Raw genomic sequence first — 21,685 nt, 5'->3', positions numbered from 1 at the left:
GCTCCTTTTGAAAACCAGCGATTAGGCATCCCATTCATCATTAGTGCGTGCGTGACACTTGTAAGTAGAAATTACGGGGCTGGAAGGCCACCTGGTATAAAATAGGCAGACAAGAAATTCGGCGGAAATTTAAGTAATAGTTACTAACCTATTCTTACTTTGGGCATTGTGTCAGCACTGCAGCTCGCATTTTCGGAATTCATTGGGAATACGACAAGAGACCTGTATGCAGACAGGAGGAGGCTACTTTGTGCATTTCATCTGATGCGTGGAAAATGTGTTTCGGCTGGCATTACAAACATATCCAGTGTAACAATGTTGGGAGTGTCGGATTGCGTTAAAAGTCGGATATCACCGTTATTATGCATTTCCGTCCCATATTGTTAATTTTTTCTTCTCTCTATGTTGAAGCTTTGCCGTTGGGTTTTGACGTACCTTGTAGAATACTTTGGATGCAGACAATGTAGGAGTAATTATGGTAAATAAAAGAACACTGGTTTGATTGTTTATTTCCTTTATTGGATGTCTCAGTGCTGTGCTTTACATGTACACTGTTTATAAATCAACAAAACACATACAATAGTTAACACAGATCTACAATGTTGTGAGGACAAGAGAGAGATAAATTGCCCGACTGATCCTGAGGTACTTGCAATGTGGAGTAAATATGATGTGAAGGCGGTAAGATGCTGTTTAAACTGAGACTTGACAGAACCCGTACTTGAAGAAAACTCTAAACTCTATGCACACGATAACACACATTTAACAAATTGCTAGATAGTTACACGACACTAGGAAGCCGGCGAGTCTTTCCTCTTGCTCACAGATTCTAGGAAGTTTTTCTTGGAAAATCAAGACCTATTTTCTCTCAGTAATCACAATTTAAAAAGCCCATTTGCGGAAAATATGCGTGTCCCTTTGCAGTACTATTATCTATTGTTTTATTTAATAGATTGAAGGAGTTCTTTGAGGGATGTGGCCTACATCACTATCTAATGGCATGTCGACATCTCCTCAACAGCAGACCCTCTTGGTGCAGCACGACTCTGGATTCTTCCTGATTTTCGACACAATCAAAGGTAAAGGCCTTGCTGTAATCATAGGATAGGCTAAGTATTTTTTACTAGTATGATAAAGAGAATGGCTTCTACGCAGTGAAGTACAGTTTTAGTACACTAGAGAGCACATTGACCGCTAGTGAGGTGTCAACCTTGAATATTGATTCCCATATCTTTCACAACACAAAATGACTATGATAGTCCTCGGAGGAATCAATTAATCAATCAATCAATCAATTAATAAACCAATCATAAATCATCTGTATTTAGGGCTGTCGCTCAGGTAGCAGATTCCTTATAAATTGTTTACCTAGAATTTTCTTAAATATTTTCAACGAACGTGGAAATTTATCGAACATTTCCATTGATAAATCATTCCAGTCCCTTCCTCCTCGTCCTGTACACGAATATATAGGCTTGATTTTAATCTATGGAGAATTTGGTCGGAATGATCTCGAAGCTCGCTGACGGCTTGCGCAGAAGTTCCTAAGGTAAAGACTGCCACACTCTTAACCTCGATACTAAGCGGGATAGAGTGAATAGCTCTACAGAGTGGGCCAAGTGTCAAGTTCGGATACTTTTATGTATTTTTCACAAGTGGCGTGGACATGAACATCAGTCGCAAGTTGAGAGGAATGTTTAGCCCTCTCCTAGAATTCGACTGTTTTATTTTCCAATACAAGATAGTCAGTCCAAATTCTATTTCCCGTGTGGATTTTACGAGGTGAAGCTCTCAAATGAGCTTTAAAGAATTCGACTATTGGTTGTGTTCCTTAGTAAAGTAAAAGGCTAATGGAATTCCTGTAAATTCCGGTAAGGATCTGAATAATATAGCCTATTACTCATTCCCTCAGGTGAAAGCTCCCGAAATGGTAGTGAGGATTAGTAGACATACATGATGGTGATGGCCAACATTCCGAAAAGTGGGGTTGAGAGGTGAAATGAAATTAGTAGACATCGGATTTTTAGGCAGTAATAGGTTAGAATGCATACTAATTTGGTTAGTAGGAAGTGTCGTGCAACCCGTTCTTCCATAATGTAGGAAGAATAACATAAATTCTAGGAGATCTATAGGTGTACTCCTAATATCTATGCAAATCTCATAGCATAACCGTTGTACAGGGTAGTGTATACTTGTTCCTCACTTAAGTAAGTTTGCATTCTACCCTATCAGTGAAAAAATATCCGGACTCTGGACATTAGATGTTCAATGCTTATTGTCATTTTTCACTCTTTAATATATATTTTTAAGTTCACTACAGGTTTTGAATTCTTGACTATGTTTTCCTTTTTCAAAAGAATATCCGACCCTGGCTTTTGGCTTATCCTGCATGACTGGCTTCATACGGCCCCAGGAATTAACCGCGTGCTAATTGTTGGTACACCTCAGGGATATGCGCTTCTCCAGAAGTTGAAATCTCGTTTCTGAATATTTGGACTTCCTGACGGGGAATCGCCCCCACGTTCCCCCGCGTGAACCGAGCACCACCTCGGCAAGGCAGCCTGTTAAATAATGATCATACATTATTACTGTCCTCAAATAGGCTAACGGGAATAAACGCTTGATGTTGACACCTTCGTTGTCCAAGGTGTGCTCTCTGTATCTGTTAATATGTTAATGCACAAGACTATGAAGCCGTGGAGTTAGTAAAGCAATACTAGAAATAACAATGTTAAGCTAGTTGTGTTCGAAATTGATAAACCATGGCTATTGGACAAAATCATGGTAAGAGCAAGACTATTTGTACAATTTTTGCCATTCTCATTGAATCTTCAAGTACTTATAAATCACGACTCATCCTGAAATAAAAACTACGGTTTGAAGACCAGAACACTGACCATAATGCCACAGAATCAAATCTCAAACCCTCTAACGAAGGAAGAACTTTGACCTTTACACCTTTACACTACCAGAAGCGAATATTAAGCAATGCTTCAATTATATCATATTCACGTAGTTGATGACTACATTGATATTTCTGTCGTATGTTTTACTAACCCTTCGATTTAAATAAGAATGATGTAGACAAAGAGCTTCAGTTCCATTGGAGTTTTGTTGAAATAGCGGGAAGTGAGTATTGCACGCTACAAAATAATGTAATGACTGCCAGAGAAAGGCGTATTAAAAAAAGAAGAGGGCATATGCCCTATTATCTTCGTATTAGTTACGTTAAATAATAATAATCTTGAATAAAGCACCAGAGAAAAATCCAGTTCAAAATACAACACTTTGAAATTTCTAGTCATCATTTCTTGAAGAAAAGCTTAGACGATGATGTGCTCCTAATTAGGAATACTTTGTTTGCAGCCTTCAATGAAAATAAAACTGTAATAGATGAATTTTTCATCATATTTTGGTTTCTCAGTAAACCGTTCATAGGTGGCGTATTGTTTCTTTGCACTGTCCCGTTGAAGTCCAATAAATCCATATACGTATGTAACTTGTTCTTTCGAAGCATACGGTAATGTTTGTTTCACATACAGCAGGTTAATTGAAGAAGGCTCTGAAGTTCTGCTTCTCTATAAACTCCCAAGGAGGAATGCTGAAGGATGTCCATAGTTAGTGTTCCAGTTAGTGAACTGTACAGATTGCGAGGAAACATTAGTTCGAGCCTAAGACTGTTGCGAGTCTCGGCCTGGAGAGACGCTGCCACTCTCTGGGGGCGTGGCGGACTTGCGACCCCCAGCTAAGGCCTGCAGGGTGGAGAGAGGGGGTAGGTTGAACCCCATGGGTAACCCCACTTGCTGCTGAAAGCTAGCCACGTGCTGAAGACTTTGCAGCAGCGCTGCGGAATGTTCCTGGGCTTTGCGCCGCAGTTCGGCAACGCTGGAGGAGCGGTGGTCGCTGCTGGAGTGATCCATGGGTAGCAGACCGGGTACTGGTTTCATCGGACAGCACGAACATAGTCCTGGGAACGCTACAACACACAACACAGACAGTGAGATACAAGCTTAGCCCCGAGAACATAGAGTACAGGGTGAGATACAAGCATAAAACAGGCAACACTGGCTGTGAGATACAAGCATATCTCCAGGAACGCTGCAGCACACAACACAGGCTGTGAGATACAAACATGGCCCCAGGAATTCCGCACCACACAAGACAGGCTGTGGGATACAAGTATAGCCCCAGGAACAATGAGATTCAAGCATGGCCCTGGAAACGCCGTAACATTCAACACAGACAGAGGGATACAAACACAGAAACGCAGTAACACACGTCATAGACAATGAGAAACTTTCTTCCAAAGCGGTGAACTACGGTATAGTTTGCATGGGCTTAAAATGTATCTGAAGGTCCAAATTATTTAAAAATAGAATTCTGGAAAAGTATTGAAGAAAATTCCAAAAAACCGTATATAATAAAATCAGTAAAAAGTCCTCGGAGGCAGATTCTGACACTGTCGAGAATTTTAAGGGCGTAAAAACGTCTAAAAGAAAGTATTTTTATTTAGTCATTTCTCTTATTTTTTGTTCCATCACACGTTTACATTTTCTTTATTTCTATATACATTATTTTATTATTTTGATATATTTTAACGCACATTATTTCAACAAACATTTATTAAATACAGTATAATGATACGAGAAGTATAAGGTTTAGCGATTACTTGAATGTTTTTAGCGAATGTTAAACACCTACTCGTATATACACGTCTTGCCGAGAGTTGTCAACTGTGAAAGCTCGCTCACCAAGTCCGTATGAAATCACGTTTTAACCTATTGAATTAATTGTTGTATTACACTTGATCATTAATTTTAAAGTCATCCATCAACATCCTCTTGTAAATTCAAATCTGCCTGCCGAAGGTTTTTCCTGGACACATATAACTGAATTGTGTGAATGGATTTTCTTTTATCTGTTATGCACTTCTGTCATTATTATTATTTTATTCGTTATGCCCAACTAAGGAGCGCGTGTGAACATACTTAGCACAACGTTTCTTGCCTTTTTGTGTTCTTCCGTCCATCAGCATCAGCATCCGTTGATCAGCAAATTTGTTTGTTTTTGAGATTTCTGATCTTTGTCTGTCTTACAAGATTTCTTCATTTATACCAATTTCCTGAAAATCTTTGTTTATTTCTGAAAGCTAGCTGTTGTAATTTCTTAGAGATACTGCGAGATTTAGTATTTTCTTTCTTAGCCTATTGTTATCCATCTTGATCAGGTGACCATAGAATTTTAATCTTTTTTTCTAATGGTGGCTGTGATTTTTTCTGTTACTTGATAGATTTCCTGTGATTTCCTTTTCATCCAAATACCATTTTCGCATTTAGGTCCTAGGATTTTCCTGATAATTTTCTTCTCTTGTTTTTCCATGTTTTCAATTGGTGATCTGCCAACAATTATAATTGTCAGAGTTTCTCATGTGTAAAGGGCTTCTGGTTTAAGAAATGTGTTAGTGTCGTAATTTTGCGTTTTGGAATATAGAATTTTTGTTGTATCTGCTCCAGACAATTTTGTATGCTTTTGGTAATTTTGTAATTCTTTCTTTGTTTGCTTACTGATTTATCCCGTTTAGTTGCATAATTTCGCCTAGGTATTTGAATGCATTTAGTTGGGATATTTTCCCATACCTAGTGATTAGAGAATGGTTGTTAAATCCTGATTTTGTACCTTCATATGCTTTGTCTTTGCATATGAAATTTGCAGATCTGTTCGTGCCGCTATTTCATGAATTATTTTGTACGGACTGGAGTGGTTCTTGTTTGTTGTTGGCGAGGATTGCCAAGTCATCTGCAAAGGCGAGGCAATCAAGGTGAATTTTGTTTCTGAGAAGACTACCAATATTGATCCCTTTAGTTTCATTTTTTCGATTCTCGAACCATTTTTTCCAGAACTAGATTGAATAGTCGTGGTGATAATCCATCGCCTTGTCTGACCCCTGTTGTAATTTCGAATGGCTCTGCAATTTCTCCTAAAAATTTAACTTTCTCTGTTGTCATTATTATTATTTTTTGATTAGTATTATTATCATTTCTTGTTAGTCTTATTAGTATTACCGCTCTTATTGCCTTACTAATTGAAGACCTCTCCGGAATAAGGACGTAACCAACAAAAGAGTAATTTTTCAGGAGAAAATATAATTCTTTTTGTCGTTTATTTCATGGTATACACTACTTGAACTAATTGCATATGCAAGTGTACAAATGAGTTCATATATTAAAAACAATATTGCATTGTTAGAACGTGAGGTTTTAATAATGCATGAATTGGAAGTGATGCAATGGAAAATAATCTGCAAGTATTTCTTACGTTTGTATATAACAGGAGAGAAATCCTGTACACGTGTTATAGCGGAAGTGGAAGTTTCAGTGAAGGTACACCCTCACTGGTGATGGTGCACCTTCACTGACCCATTTAGTGAAAGTGGATTATTGATACCAGTTTTGCCAAACAATACACATTCACTAGGGATAGTGTACCATGGTGCTGCATTAACAAAACATAGTCATATTTCAAAAGTTGCATTTTATGAGCTGCAATTTGAAAACATAAGTCATATTTTTGTATGTTACATTATGGTACTTTGACTAAGCATTTTATCATTGGATCGCGTTCACCGTGACCAGTCGTTACATGAGCATCATGCAGAATATCATACAATTCTTCATAAACATAAACATAGCATTTAATCTTCCCTTCTTCAGAAGAAGGTTGTAATAATTTCGTTATTCCATTAAATATTCGTAGAACTTCACTGATTCAACCATAGATGCTGTATAACGTAACAATAACCAAATGACGACAATTACAGTCATGCTGGTACCATTGCAGGACGCTAATAGGAGGTCATATTAGAGAGCAAATATATCAGTCTATTGCTTGAATCATATTCATATCCGGTAAAAATTCACGACCAAATTAAACACCCACCATTAATAATCTGCTACTGTATGCATCCACTAACCGGGGCCAGTAATGGTACACCTTCACTAGTGGATGCGTTTTATTCGTTTTTTGGTAAGATTTCACTGATCATTTTAGTGGTGGTATACATGCACTGGGGAAGGTTTACCTTTCCTAACCACCCACTTCCACTATGCTCTAACACATGCACTTGGAACAAAAATGATAGCAAATAATATTATTGTAATAATAAAATAACAACAATAACAAAATAAGTCATGAAAATATTTCAAAATATAGATGTCATTTCGTCTATGGCTCGTATTTAAATCATCGATTAATTACACTTGATGATGAACCAACACAAGCACAGTCCACCATCTTGACTGATGTTCCATTCTTACGCCATGGATGACAAAGTTCTGCTGACTGTAAACCAGCTTGAAGTTCAAATGTAAGACGTAAGATGACACCACAGCATAAAGGCGTGATAATAAACCCTCTGTCCACTGAAATCTCTTTTTTCAAAAATGTGTTCGTTATATCCTTATTCCGTGGAGGTCTTCAATTCGTAACCTTATGTTAATTATTTATACACTTCTCATGCTCTTTGGTAATTTGTATGTAAAGCACACAAGTATAGTAGTTTGCATTTCCTCCTATCAATTATAGGAATATTATTATATATTCATTTCATTTTTAGCGTTTGATGCAGGTATTTAGGTACCATTATATGTACAGTATTAATCATTTATTTTTAATTGTATCTATCTTGTATCAAATGCATGGCGTATCTGTCCCTAGTATTTAGTTTTTGTAGAACTATTATGCCTTGTTTTCATTTTTGTTAAAAAAAATTGATGTTATTATTGCAAGTGGTTAAATGTAAGAGAGGGCCGTGAGCCCTAACTTGGCCAAAAATGTAAGTCAGTAATAAATAAATAAATAAATAAATAAATAAATAAATAAATAAATAAATAAATAAATAAATAAATAAATAAATAAATAAAGCCTAAATAAGAATGGAAGTTGATACGTGGATAATCAGGCTCATGCCATAAAAGATAAAGTTGGAACTATAATGAGATGCATGCTTAAATGCGTTACGTCCTCATAACCCATTTGTTGTCAGTAAACTGTGCGGAGAGGAGACGGCCACAATCGATTGCCGCCTCCTATATTCGCACCTGCGAACACTCTGGGTACAGACAGAGCTCTTACAAGAGGGAGCACAGCCATGTCACGTGATGATCACGTGGTGGAGCACACTTCACTAAAAACCAGAAACCCCATGGCGTAACAGCCCTGAAATGCTATGGCCTACCAAGCGACCGCTGCTCATTCCGAAGGCCTGCAGTTTACGACGTGTCGTGTGGTCAGCACTGCGAGTCTTCTCGGCCGTTGTTCTTGACTTTCTAGACCTGGGCCGCTATCTCACCGTCAGATAGTTCCATAATTGTAATCACGAACGCTGAGTGGACTCGAATCGACCCTCGGAATCAGGTAAAAATCCATAACCTGGCCGGGAATCGAACATAGGCCCTCCGGCTAAGAGGCAGGCACGCTACACCTACACCGTGAGAAGGGCCCCATACTTCACTGCCCAGTATAATTAACATACGTAGCCCCTCTCAGTCTAAACTGTCACTTTTTACAGGTAATGAATACCCCCTCCCCCCTCCTGTCCAGCGGGTACAATACACCCACGATTTCCTCTGCCTGTCGTGAGAGGCGAGTAACTGGATGACAAAGGACTTTGTACTTGGGGAGCATGGGTTGGCAAACACGGCTACCTTAGCTAAATCTGACATTGCTTCCACTTACATGTGTCAGGCTCCTTGCTTTTATCTTTCCTGTTCCAACTCCCGTGGTCAACTCTTGCCCTTTACAAGGCCTAAGAAGTCTTTCATTGTGTTCCCCTTCGTGGTCCTTCCCTTTTCCAGTACCTTCATTCTTCGAAGTATCAGACCTCTTCCATTTTCCTTCCGATTGTGGTTAAGAGAGTATGATTGCCCAGTTTTAATTCCTTTCAAAACAATAACCATCACCCGAAATAATTCTTTCTTTCTTTCTTTCTTTCTTTCTTTCTTTCTTTCTTTCTTTCTTTCTTTCTTTCTTTCTTAATCCGTTTATCCTCCAGGGTTGATTTTTCCCTGGGACTCATCAAGAGCAGTGTTCAGGAGCGTGAGACTTTGGGTCATTGGGATACAACTGGGAAAGAGGTCCGGCTCCATAGCTAAATGGTTATCGTGCTGGCCTTTGGTCACAGGGGTCCTGGTTTCGATTCCCGGCAGGGTATGGAATTTTAACCATAATTGGTTAATTCCGCTGACACTGGGGCTGGGTGTCTGTGTCGTCTTCATCATCATTTCGTCCTCATCACGACGCACAGGTCACCTACGGGAGTCAAATCAAAAGACCTGCATCTGGCGAGCCGAACTTGTCCTCGGACACTCCCGGCACTAAAATCCGTACGCAATTTCATTTAAAATGGGAAGAAGGACCAGTATCTCGCCCAGGTGGCCTCACCTGTTATGCCGAGCATGGACTTTGTGGGGGATGGGAAGATCGGGGGGATAGATAAGGAAGAGGGAAGGAAGCGACCGTGGCCTTAAGTTAGGTACCATCCTGGCATTTGCCTGGATGAGAAGTGAGAAACCACGGAAAACCACGTCGAGGTTGGCTGAGGTGGGAATCGAACCCCTTTTTATTCAGTTGACCTCCAGAGGCTGAGTGCACCCAGTTCCAGCCCTCGCACCACTTTTCAAATTTCGTGGCAGAGCCGGGAATCGAACCCGGGCCTCCGGGTGTGGCAGCTAATCACACTAACCACTACACCACAGAGGCGGATAATAATAATAATAATAATAATAATAATAATAATAATAATAATAATAATAATAATAATAATAATAGTTTCTACTGATGAATTTGGCCAATTATAGACCCTTTGGTCTTCCCAGAACTTCTTCATACGTTAACTGATCTCCTGCCGCTGTTCTTCTGATTTACGATCTTCGGGGTTGAAGTCAAATTTGCGAAAGCGAAAAATCCTCAGGAGTGATCTGTCGCCGGAAGTCCATACTTTTAGTTAGGATGTCAGCTATGATCTTCAGTCTTTATAGATCCCATCATATCTCCTTCAGCCAAGCGGTGGTGTGCTTAAATTTGGCGATGTAATCGAAAATCTCCTTAGTTACCCTCTCACTGTTCAATCTGTTAAACGTGATCGTAAAATTCTAGCCTTCGTCTTTTATTTTATTGTGTCTGTAATTCTCTGAATATTGCGTGTAACATTCCCCCAAACGTCTACATGCTACTTCATTTACCTTTATTGTCGATTTCTGCGTCGCCACCATACTACCAACACCTCGCATCGTTGCCTGTCATACTACTGAACGCCGAATGCCTCTGCCTCTTCGCTCACTGCGTCATCTTCCGCCTACTTTTTCGAATATTTTCGTATGTCTCCAGAACCTTCCACATGCCCTGTATACACTGAGATTTTCCGTTCTTTCCTCAGTCCAGTCTTGACTGTGGTATGTGTGGAGGGCTCAACATCATGCCGTGCCTCGTGCTGGTCACGACTTTTTATCTGGAGACACTTTGTAAGCAAAGGCAGTTTATTATTTGTTGGGACTTGGTTTCTCATGACGCTTCAGGATCTGGCGCTTCTCGCCTCTATTCAAGTCTTCAAATATTCTCTTAACTTTGTGCGTTTGGTGGGAGTGCTATGCTTGATTATTGCATATAACTAGTTATGGAATTGAAGCGTCACGATGTCTGACTGTTGGAACGTTAAGTGCAATATTCTCCGTCAGTGCGTTACAGACTCTTTCATTATGTGGTGATAGTTTTCTGAATATTCTACTGGGGAAGGAAAGGGGGATCACATGCAAGGATGAGAAACGGAACCTCGCCAAGCAAAGTAAAAAGGCAGAATATTTAGAAAACTCCTACTTCCACTTTTTAGATGCTTGAAATCGTGTAATTGTACTCGAGTATCGAATTTTATCGCCGGCCCCGTAGTGTAGGGGTAGCGTGCCTGCCTCTTACCCGGAAGCCCCGGGTTCGTTTCCCGGCCAGGTCACGGATTTTTACCTGGATCTGAGGGCTGGTTCGAGGTCCACTCAGCCTACGTGATTACAATTGAGGAGCTATCTGACGGTGAGATAGCGGCCCCGGTATAGAAAGCGAAGAATAACGGCTGACCGCGCGACACCTCGCAATCAGCAGGCCTTCGGGCTGAGCAGCGGTCGCTTGGTAGGCCAAGGCCCTTCAAGGGCTGTAGTGCCATGGGGGGAGGGGGGTTATCTGATTTTATCTGAAATGTGTTTATTGTAATCAAAGTTTTGTTGCCAGTTCAAGTTACTGATGTTTCATACCTTTCTCAAGACTTAATTGAGGTTGTTAATGCTATGCTAGTTTATCGGTCCCCTTGCTTGTTGTTTGTAATTTGTTTGTTTAAAATATAATTGTTCATCATCATCATCATCTGTTTACCCTCCAGGTTCGGCTTTTTTCCCTCGGACTCAGCGAGGGATCCCACCTCTACCGCCTCAAGGGCAGTGTCCTGGAGCTTCAGACACTTGGTCGGGGATACGACTGGGGAGAATGACCAGTACCTCGCCCAGGCGGCCTCACCTGCTATGCTGAACAGGGGTCTTGTGGAGGGATGGGAAGATTGGAAGGGATAGACAAGGAAGAGGGAAGGAAGCGGCCGTGGCCTTAAGTTAGGTACCATCCCGGCATTCGCCTGGAGAAGAAGTGGGTAACCACGGAAAACCACTTCGAGGATGGCTGAGATGGGAATCGAACCCACCTCTACTCAGTTGACCTCCCGAGGCTGAGTGGACCCCGTTCCAGCCCTCGTACCACTTTTCAAATTTTCGTGGCAGAGCCGGGAATCGAACCCGGACCTCCGGGGGTGGCAGCTAATCACGCTAACCACTACACCACAGAGGCGGACTAAAATATAATTGTTATTGATCTTATTTCCGATTATTTTCATATCTTAATTTTGAATCCTTTGGGTTTCCACACACTTCCCGAACTCTGCTTATTAGTTCTTCTTCTTCTTGGTTACTTCCTCACTATTCTAGAACATGGCATCAATTTATAATACATCTGACTTCTGCCTATTTGAATCTTATATTACGTCTCAAACCATTAGCTGAGCTAACCCCAGATACTCCTACATTCGGTAGGGGTCTTCGTTTTTTCTCTTCATCCAAATATCTTTTTATTTTATTTTGGGGTCTCAACATTTTCCTATTATTATTATTATTATTATTATTATTATTATTATTATTATTATTATTATTATTATTATTATTATGTGCGTATGGACCCAATGGATCACGCAAAGCTCTAACGATTCTGTTTTCTGAGTTGCCAAACGGCTCTCATCCTTTCTCCGTGGATCCTTTTTCGTTCTTCTGTCCACTTTGCTCCAGTCTTCTTTTTCACTTCGTTCTCTGGTTGCTCTTTCCATCCATTAAATTCTTTCCTGTAGAGGGTTCTGTCCACGGTATCAGTTGAGTTCATGTGGGCTTTTTCCAGATTCTTCTTCACTTCCAGTACCCATGGAATATTTTTTGGATGTTCTATGTAGGTGAGAATCTTGAGTGTCAGTCTACTTACCGGCAGTCTGCGAACGTGCCCATAAAATTTCAGACGTCTTTTGCGGATGTCTGCTGCAATGTTGGAAAGCTCTTCTGTCACTTTGCGTGACGTCAGTCTATATCCATCTTCTGTTTTTCGGGGGCCGAGAATTTTCCTCAGGATTCTTCTTTCTTCTTTTAAAATGTTTTCTAGGTCACCTTTCCCATTTAGTGTAAGGGTCTCACTGGCATATAAGAATTCGGGCTTGATTACTGTATTATAGCGTCTGATCTTTGCATGGCGGGACAAGTATTTTTTATTGTATATGTTGTGAACCCTACCGTAGGCTTTCCGAATTTTTTTAGGTGAATTTTCTGGGCAGTCTTCTCGCCTCCCGTTGGTTCAAGTATTTCTCACAAGTACTTAAAGTGTGGTACTCGGTTGATTTGCCCATATGTCGTATTCAAATTTTGGATGTCAAGTTTTGAGCAGAAGAACTTGGTCTTTTCAAAGGAAATTTGTAGGCCAAACTTTCCAGCACATTCACTAAGGGTTTCAATTTGTTTAACGGCTGTGACTACATCATCTGTCAGTATGGCAAGGTCATCTGCAAAAGCGAGTCATGATACCTCAATACCGTCTTTGGGTCGTTCTAGTCGTATGGGGCGCCAGTATCCCATGTCTTTCAATGCCTTCTCCCACTCGCGGATGACTTTGTCTAGGACGAGGTTGAAAAGAAGCGGAGATAAGCTGTCACCTTGTCGGACACCAGTTTAAATCGGGAATGGTTCAGAGATCTCCCCCATGAATTTAACTTTGGAGATAGTGTCAGTGAGTGCTGCCTTGATGAGGTTGAGGGTCTTGGAATAAAGCCCCAGTTCCTCAAGAATAACGAAGAGAGACTGTCGATCAACCGAGTCGTACGCTTTCCTGAAGTAAACAAAAATGCAGATGACCGGTTTGTTCCTCATTGCTTTGTATTTAAGTGTTGCCTTCAAGTTGAATATTTGTTCTGCACACGAGCGACCAGGGCGGAAGCCTGCTTGATATTCACCAATACTTTTATCTAGTTGTTCTTGCGTTCTCTTCAAAAGGCAAGCTGAAAGAATTTTGTATGTCACTTGGAGAAGAGAAATGCCCCTGTAAATGTTCACGTCAGTCTTATCTCCCTTTTTGTGTAATGGGTGGATGAGGGCGCACTTCCAGTCCTGAGGTAATTCTTCCGATTGTCAGATATATGTAATGATTTGAGTGAGTTCCTTGAGGGAGTTAGGTCAAAGATTTTTCAGAAGTTCCGCAATGATGCCATCTTTTCCGGAGGTCCTATTGTGCCCTTCTAAGGCACCAAATGCGGTGATCTCTTCTCTCTTCTATGCGCCGGCTGCTCCTGTAATAAATGACATATAACACATACTCACCGCTGCATGTAGACTCTTCATTCTCAGTCGTGCCCGTTCGACATCCCCGGTGAGGCCACCCGCTGATTGAGGAGTGAGGGAATGAAAAGAAGGGGGTAAACTAACTAAAATGACGGTACCCAAGACTGAATTAAAGTTTAAAATAAAAGACTAATTTATTCAAATAAAATGCTGAACGTAAATTGAACTAGTGAAAAGTGTAAACTAAATGAAAATAAATGACTAATAAAATATTAAAGATTGAAGGTCTGCCTTCCAAAATAATCATAACTGCCTGAATAAACTGACTGAAGGTCAAACACCTTAATTAAATATTCCAGACTATCTTGACACTGGCTTCAAGTTGAATAAAATGACTCCGTTAAACTCTGGTCAGAAAAACCACCTACTTGAAATACAAAATTACATAACAGAGAAACTGTCTCTCAAATATTCAAATTAATAACTTTAACATAGTTGACTCACAACAAAGTAAATTAAATTCTGTTTCGTCGATCAATCCACTGACTTATAAGAGTTATTAAAATGTTTATCACATGGCTCATTTGGGAAAGATACCCAAATTTACATAATCTTGGACTGCATTAAGCAAGTGTATCACTTAAGGAAATAGTTCTTAGAAAACAGAACAAAACAACCATGAACATCACTTCATTTCCTACATGACCATCGTCTTATTCAAATACCTCCTGGTTAAACAAAATCAAATATTGACACATCACTCTGAGTGTATCCAACCACTCATTTAAAATTTTACTCTTCATTTACGTGTCTGTGATAGACTGGACTTCCTAAAATATAAGCAGAAATTCAGGCCAAGTGCCTGATGTTAACATTATCGAATGATAGCGATCCTTGTACATTAAAATTTCTATTGACTTTGCCGCTAACTGCATTTCATCATTAATTCAATATTTGTGGTATCACCACTAGATGGAGGCAGATACCATCTTATTTACCATTTATTGCGGCAGTTTTATACAATTGGTTCATTTAAAGATCGCTTCATTCCAAAATAAAAATGTAGTGGATTTTAAAAGAAAGTTTGGTAATTACTTAAGGTGCCTGGTATGAGCATACCACCACTATTTCGACGGTGACCTAATCGATGACCCAATAAACCTAACCTCTGAAATGGTATTTACATCATTACTTTAATTAACGGAGAAACACTGCTCCGAAGTGAACACAGAAATCAAAACAAACTAGCCTAGCTGCACTGATCTATTTACAACAATAAAATAAATAATTCACATACGCTTGCGTCCTACAAATATACGGCAAGATACAATCAGAAAGGAAAACAAATAAACAACTGGATCCCACCATCGCGGCCTATTGGAAAATTAAATAAGGATAGAAATGCGCAAAAACAAACACGGAGTTACCAGAAAAAATATACCCCGCTGCGAATAGCAAAATATTGCGAATTTGACGGCAATCCCAAATTTCAGACGACAAATGTCTGGACATAAAATTATTTAACCTTGATGGAAAAATTACTGTTATTTCACGTCAATCCGTGATTCTACATAAATATTCAAAACACATTGATTCGTCTCTCTGTCCACCTTGTACTCTGGCTAGCATTATTTGTCGAGCATCTATTCTCCCTGGAATTATTTAAACAAATACAGGCTCCTGCCTGTAGTATCATAACCCATGTCGTAACACATTTAACGCACGTGGTTAAATTCTTCATTCCACAATTCTTATTTATTCATTTATTCGCGACGTCATTATTATTCATATTCTCACAGTACAGCCTCGCTCGTATCCGGCGGGCAAAAATTATCTGTCGTGCACATTACGACTTCTTATGTAAATTCAAGACATGGTTCAAATATCATATTTCCATCATCAACGTAGATCATCAGGGATATTCATCATCTAGCTCGAATCTCTCGATCATTCACTGTTAACACATCACAAAATCACAGAGCTGACTCATCAATGGCGCTCATAGTTACTATATAAACAAAAAAAAACAAGTGACGAGATTGCCTCTCAAAACACAAATGTTGAAACGTGCGCAACCGCAACTACAGAAATAAATATTCGCGTCTACCCAAAAATCGTCGCAAAAAAATACGCGGGATAAAAACAAATCGAAACCGGTCATCTGAAGGATGACTCCGCAACATAAAACACTCTGAAATGCGCAAAATGGTGAAAAATAAACCTTGAAAAACATCGCGGCGGTGTCCATAACATCACAACTCCAACAAAAGACAAAAATAACTCAAAAACCGTCGATCTAAAATCATGATGAAATAATAATAATAAACTGACATTACACTCGTAGATCAAAATCATAGCTGCCTAACTGTCAGAATGACATACTACAGAAAATCAACCATAAAATACACGCAAACAAACATCTACTTAGACAAAGCGCACAAAATAAGCCTATCTGAAGGTGCAACCGAAACATTATTATTATTATTATTATTATTATTATTATTATTATTATGATTATTATTATTATTATTATTATTATTATTATCAGAATTATAAAACTGTGAATTATTTACAACCCTACTTAGTACTCTAAACTACACTGATCATCGATTTTGCCACGGTCCTACATATTATTTACATTATAATGATGCTCATACCTGATGGTGGAGGAAGCAGGTCGGTTCACCCACCGGCCCCCGTCATGGTGAAATTAGAATTCCATCTTCAAGCTGATGTGGTATTCCAAATTTATACACACGCAAATTTGACACATTCTTGCCATGCCGTGACACACGATTATTCTTAGCATAAAACACTCGTATTTCTCTCACTCCAGTGAAAGTTTAGAAGAAATGCCACTGCCTGTTGTGTAGACGGATGGTCTCCTCGCTATCTGCCTGCAAGATCACCTGGTGGCCTGGTCGCCGATCCCTCAGCTTTGTTTACCTTACAGCTTATAGTACATTAACCCCACTGGGGCATAACTGTTCCGTCAAGTTTTTGCTATTGCGGTCTGCATTGAAGAAAGTCAAACCTCTTCCCGGCTGTCTTACTAGTTTCTGCCCATAACATCTCGCTTGCCAAACAGTTTATTGAATGGTAGAAACAAGCTAAATATCGTTTCTGTTGTGGAGAAAATTTTATACTGATCTCACAAATAACGCTCCCCGCTGGTTAGAAATGTTGTTATGTCTATGCTGGAAAACATGGACTTGTTTCCCTCAACTAGTAATGTGAGCTCATTTAAGTTTAGAGTGTAATTCTTGCCTGCACTCCCTGCCTTTACAGTAAATGTCTGTGAAAGTGTTCATTTCCTGAAATGCATATTCTCCCAAGTAAAATAATACCAGGCTTTCTAAAAAAATGCCTCCAAGTGTCTAATCGCTTTCTTACCAGCCAAAATAAAACTGACTAAAAATGCATTATGCTGACACACTCTGTCACTCTGTCAAAACGTAGATTCACTGAGAATACTGAAGTATCACTAAAGTACTCAAGACAATAACTGAGAACTAGAAACACTGAGAACGACTGCGAACTTGGAATGATTGAGTAAGACTCAAAACACTGAGAAGTAACTGAGAGTTGATTCACACTGAGAAGTAACTGAGAGTTGATTCACACTGAGAAGTAACTGAGAGTTCGACCCTGTGGTCGCTGGGTTTTTATAAAAATTTCTCCCACCACCTGGAAAATAGTTCCGTGGAAGGGATGTGGCGTAATGATCTAGTCCTTGGGAGCGCTTTCTCGTACATCCGTAGGTTATGGTTTTCACAATTTGTACTCAAAACTTCCTAAATTCTGTCCGACTCACATGTGAAATATTCAATTTAATTATGAATTAAATTAGGCAAATTCGCTTATGGGTGCAATGCCCCCTTACGCCGTTAGAAATCTTACGCGATAGTGGAAGATTTCTCGATTCAACCAATGATATTCTAGACATACTTGCAGCCATAAGCGAATGTATACTCCTAACTACGAAGTATACCTCTGCTTATGTCTGAGTTTTCCTCTGATTTCTCTCTCTAAAAGTTTGTTCTCTTTCTCGAGGTCATCTGCAATCTGTTTCATGACTGCTAGTATCTCGGCTGAGTTCTGTTCGCATTCCGGACAATTCTCTTCTGTCTGTTGATCTGTCTCAATCTCGAAATGACTGTCGTCTCCTGGGTTCGTTGATAGGGTTTCCTGGTCATCTTCTTCTTCTGCTTCGGTACATGGGTCATCCTCATCATCTTCTTCTTCTGCTTCGGTACATGGGTCATCCTCATCATCTTCTCCTTCCGTGCCGGAACTTGCGTCTTCTCCTGCGTTTGAGCTCCTTGGTTTTTCTACGAGGTTCACTTGAGCTGCGCCTGGTGCTATTCTGTATTCTTTAAGATTTGCCGCATTCATGATCATTTCATTTTCGCCATCTAAACTTCTTATTTTATATGCATTGTTTTGCAGATCCTGGACAATGCGGTAAGGACCGATGTACAATGGTGCGAATTTTGCGTAATACTTCCTTTCAGGATCGGAGATGGCTGGTCTACGGATCAATACCATTTCACCTTCCCTTAATGGCTTGCGGTATTTTTTTCTACGAACTCTCCTCAGCCTGCGGTCAGCTTGCTCTCTTAAGTGCTCCCGTACCTGCTGTGTACATAGTTCCGGAGATAATTGGGGTTCAGGCGGACAGTTGACGACTGGGCTCCACGTCCTGGCTGGTTGTAAGCCATTGTGCACTGTGGCCGGGATTTTCGCTGTTGCTTCATGGACAGTATTATTTATGCAGTCAGTGATCAATGGGAGAATATCGACCCATCGCCAATGTTGTTCTGGGATATAAATTCTGCTGAATTTTGCGATGACTTTCATTACTCTTTCTGCCGGGTTCGACTCTGGGTGACGTGTTGAACTCAGAACATGCTGTATTCCTAATTGCCTTAAACCTGTTTTAAACTCTGCGGAGGTGAACTGTGTTCCGTGATCTGTTAATAATTTCTCCGGTTTTCCCATGGCCGGAATTATTTCTCTATTAATGCATCTTAAAACTGACCTAGTATTGGCCTTTTGCATTGGAGAAAGGTTTGTAAATTTGGAAAATACATCCATGGTGACTAATATGAATTGGTTGCGTCTCCGTGATTTCGGGATTTTTCCCTTATGTCCGAGCTATATGATGGAGTCCTTAATTCCAATTAGGAAGATATTCCTTCTTCCTAGCACCTGTTTCCTTGTGTGGGGGTGCTTCTGGGTTTAGTGGTCTGCGGTCCTGGGTTTCTCTCCTGGCTCGCTGCTGGAATTCGTGGCTTCCGTCTCCTGTGATGTCCGGATTCATATCTTGGGATTCGATCGCCTGCTTCCACTGATCGCGCTGCTGTTTGTTACTCAGGTCATTGATGTATCGGCGCCCCTCTTGGTACCTTGGGTCCGAGTTCCTATCTCGCTGGTAATTCCTTCTCTCATTCCATCTCCTTTCAGGATCGCGATAGTAAGGTCTATCTCTTCCTCGCTCTTCCCATCGCCTTCTGTCACGTGAGAGGTACCTCCTTTGGTACGGCTGCCTGTCTTGGTAGCGCGGTCGCCTGTCTGGGTAGTTAGGTTTTCTAAACCACGGACGTTGGATTTCTTCCTCCTGGCGTCTCGTGTTCGTATCTCGCCGCGATACAGCGCCTGAATTCGGGCCGTTTACCTGCGCATTGCCTCGTGCATTTTCATTGGTGGCATTAGCTAGGTAAGCCCTATGTTCCTGCGTTTGCCTGGTCACTCTCTGCGGTACATTATTAGTGGATGTAGCGTCTAGCTCCCTTAGAATAGCCTCAACTTGGGTTGGATCATCGACCCTCGCTGTAATGAGCATTCTCTGCACGTCCGACGGAAATTGTTTGATTATCGTCTGAACGATCTCTGCGTCAGATACTGGAGAATCTAACTGTCTCAGTTTGACGAGCTGTGTTAGAAAGAAGTCTAAGTATCGTGTGGGCTGTGTCGACATGTACTTGCGAGTGTACAAGTCCATTCGGAGTGCTTGTTGTGTGGATAAGGACCAGTACCTTTCGAGAAAAGCCTTCTCGAAATCTGCGAACGTCTTAAAAGTATCTACGAAACCGTAGTACCAGGTCTTCGCCTGTCCTTCGAGATATTTTTCTACTATGCGTAGTTTCTTTTCTTCAGGGGCTTTAATGTCTTGGAAATACTGTTTCAACTCCCTAAGATAGACTTTTGGTGTTATTTGTGACGTTCCACTGAATTTCTTCGGCTGATCGTCACTCGTACGCACGATGTTTATGATTTGCGTGGAAGCTTCAGTTCTTTGCGTACTTTCGGGCATTGTCCTCTCCATGTTAAATATTTGGGTTATCGGCTCGGTCTGTGTCGGCTCGTGCTGCGGCTGTATCCTAATCTCTCTGGCTACCTGGGATTCGGCTTGTCTGTCGACTAGCATTTTGACCAAGGTCGACAAGTTTTCGCTCTGGGTCTTAATTGCCTGGATTTTTCCCTCTATGACCTCGTTAACTTCCTGTCTTACTGACTGCTCGCTGAGTGTAATCGCACCCTCAGTTTCCGCGATCTTTTCTGACAGTTCGGTTAACCTCTTGGTAATATCCTGGGTCTCCGACTTTAAGGTCATGATTTCGTGGCTCGTTTTCTCCTGCGTCTCTCCGATCTGTACGCATACTCTATCCATTTCTTTCCTATTCTCGTCCTCAATTTTATCTATCCGCTCCTCCAAGAGTATCATACCTCGAGCTAAGTCCTTGCCTTGATCTTGCACCATTTCCCTGGTTTCCCTCATGCTTTCCTCAACAGTCGCGCTGTGGCTGTCTAACTGCTCTTGTATTTGTACTTGTGCATCGGCTAACTTCTTTATTTCTTCCATCGTCTCTTGCCTGTTTGCATTACACGCCTGCATGAGTTTATCCTGGTTTTCCCGTAACTCTTTTTTCAGTTCGACCTGGCTTTTTATGAACTTCTCCTCGAGTTTTATTTCATACTGTTTAAATTCTTCCAAGACCTGCCCGTGTACTGCCTCTACTTTATTCGCAAGTTCGGCTTGGCTACTCTCAATCTTATTTACAAGTTCTACCTGGCTGGATTTAAATTCGTCAGCTAATCCTGTTTGGCTACTTTCGATCTTATTCGATAGTTCGGCCTGACTTGATTTCAACTCATTAGTTGTTACACTTAAATCGTTGATGGTTTTAATCAACCTGTCCCACTGCTCCTGGCTAATCGACATTTTATATGCTGAGAGAATACGACTGAGACCTTCAGGTTCCCCAACATACTTCCATCACATGCAAGACACAGTAATCACCAATACAAAACAATTTTATCCTAAATTTGGATAAAATCATACAAAACATATCATTTATAATTAATACCACTACTTGTCAAACAGTACTATCACAGCATTCATATTTATCAACACTCAGTAAATCTATGTTCATGGCTGTTAGTCTGGGTACAAAATAAATAAATGTAAAGTGCAAAGTCCCGGGGATAAGCAAACTAGCCCCTAAAGGTGGGCGACACGCTTTTCACTCCTCACTCCGGCCCCTGTGCCCTTCTAAGGCACCAAATGCGGTGATCTCTTCTCTCTTCTATGCGCCGGCTGCTCCTGTAATAAATGACATATAACACATACTCACCGCTGCATGTAGACTCTTCATTCTCAGTCGTGCCCGTTCGACATCCCCGGTGAGGCCACCCGCTGATTGAGGAGTGAGGGAATGAAAAGAAGGGGGTAAACTAACTAAAATGACGGTACCCAAGACTGAATTAAAGTTTAAAATAAAAGACTAATT

At 40.6% G+C, this 21,685-nt stretch overlaps 1 protein-coding gene across 1 annotated transcript in view; it reads right to left on the bottom strand.

The window, feature by feature from the left end:
* Positions 1 to 510: 510 nt before the first annotated feature.
* The window catches only part of Drgx (Dorsal root ganglia homeobox), a 367,971-nt gene continuing 346,796 nt past the window's right edge, over positions 511 to 21,685 (bottom strand). The window contains exon 9 of the mRNA XM_067147688.2: positions 511 to 3,976. Coding sequence (XP_067003789.1) covers positions 3,672 to 3,976 — 305 coding nt within the window. The 3' untranslated portion in view covers positions 511 to 3,671. The remainder of the gene's footprint in view (positions 3,977 to 21,685) is intronic.

Source organism: Anabrus simplex, chromosome 1, assembly GCF_040414725.1.
Source record: "Anabrus simplex isolate iqAnaSimp1 chromosome 1, ASM4041472v1, whole genome shotgun sequence".
NCBI lineage: Eukaryota > Metazoa > Arthropoda > Insecta > Orthoptera > Tettigoniidae > Anabrus > Anabrus simplex.
This window is presented reverse-complemented; position numbering and strand designations above follow the sequence as displayed.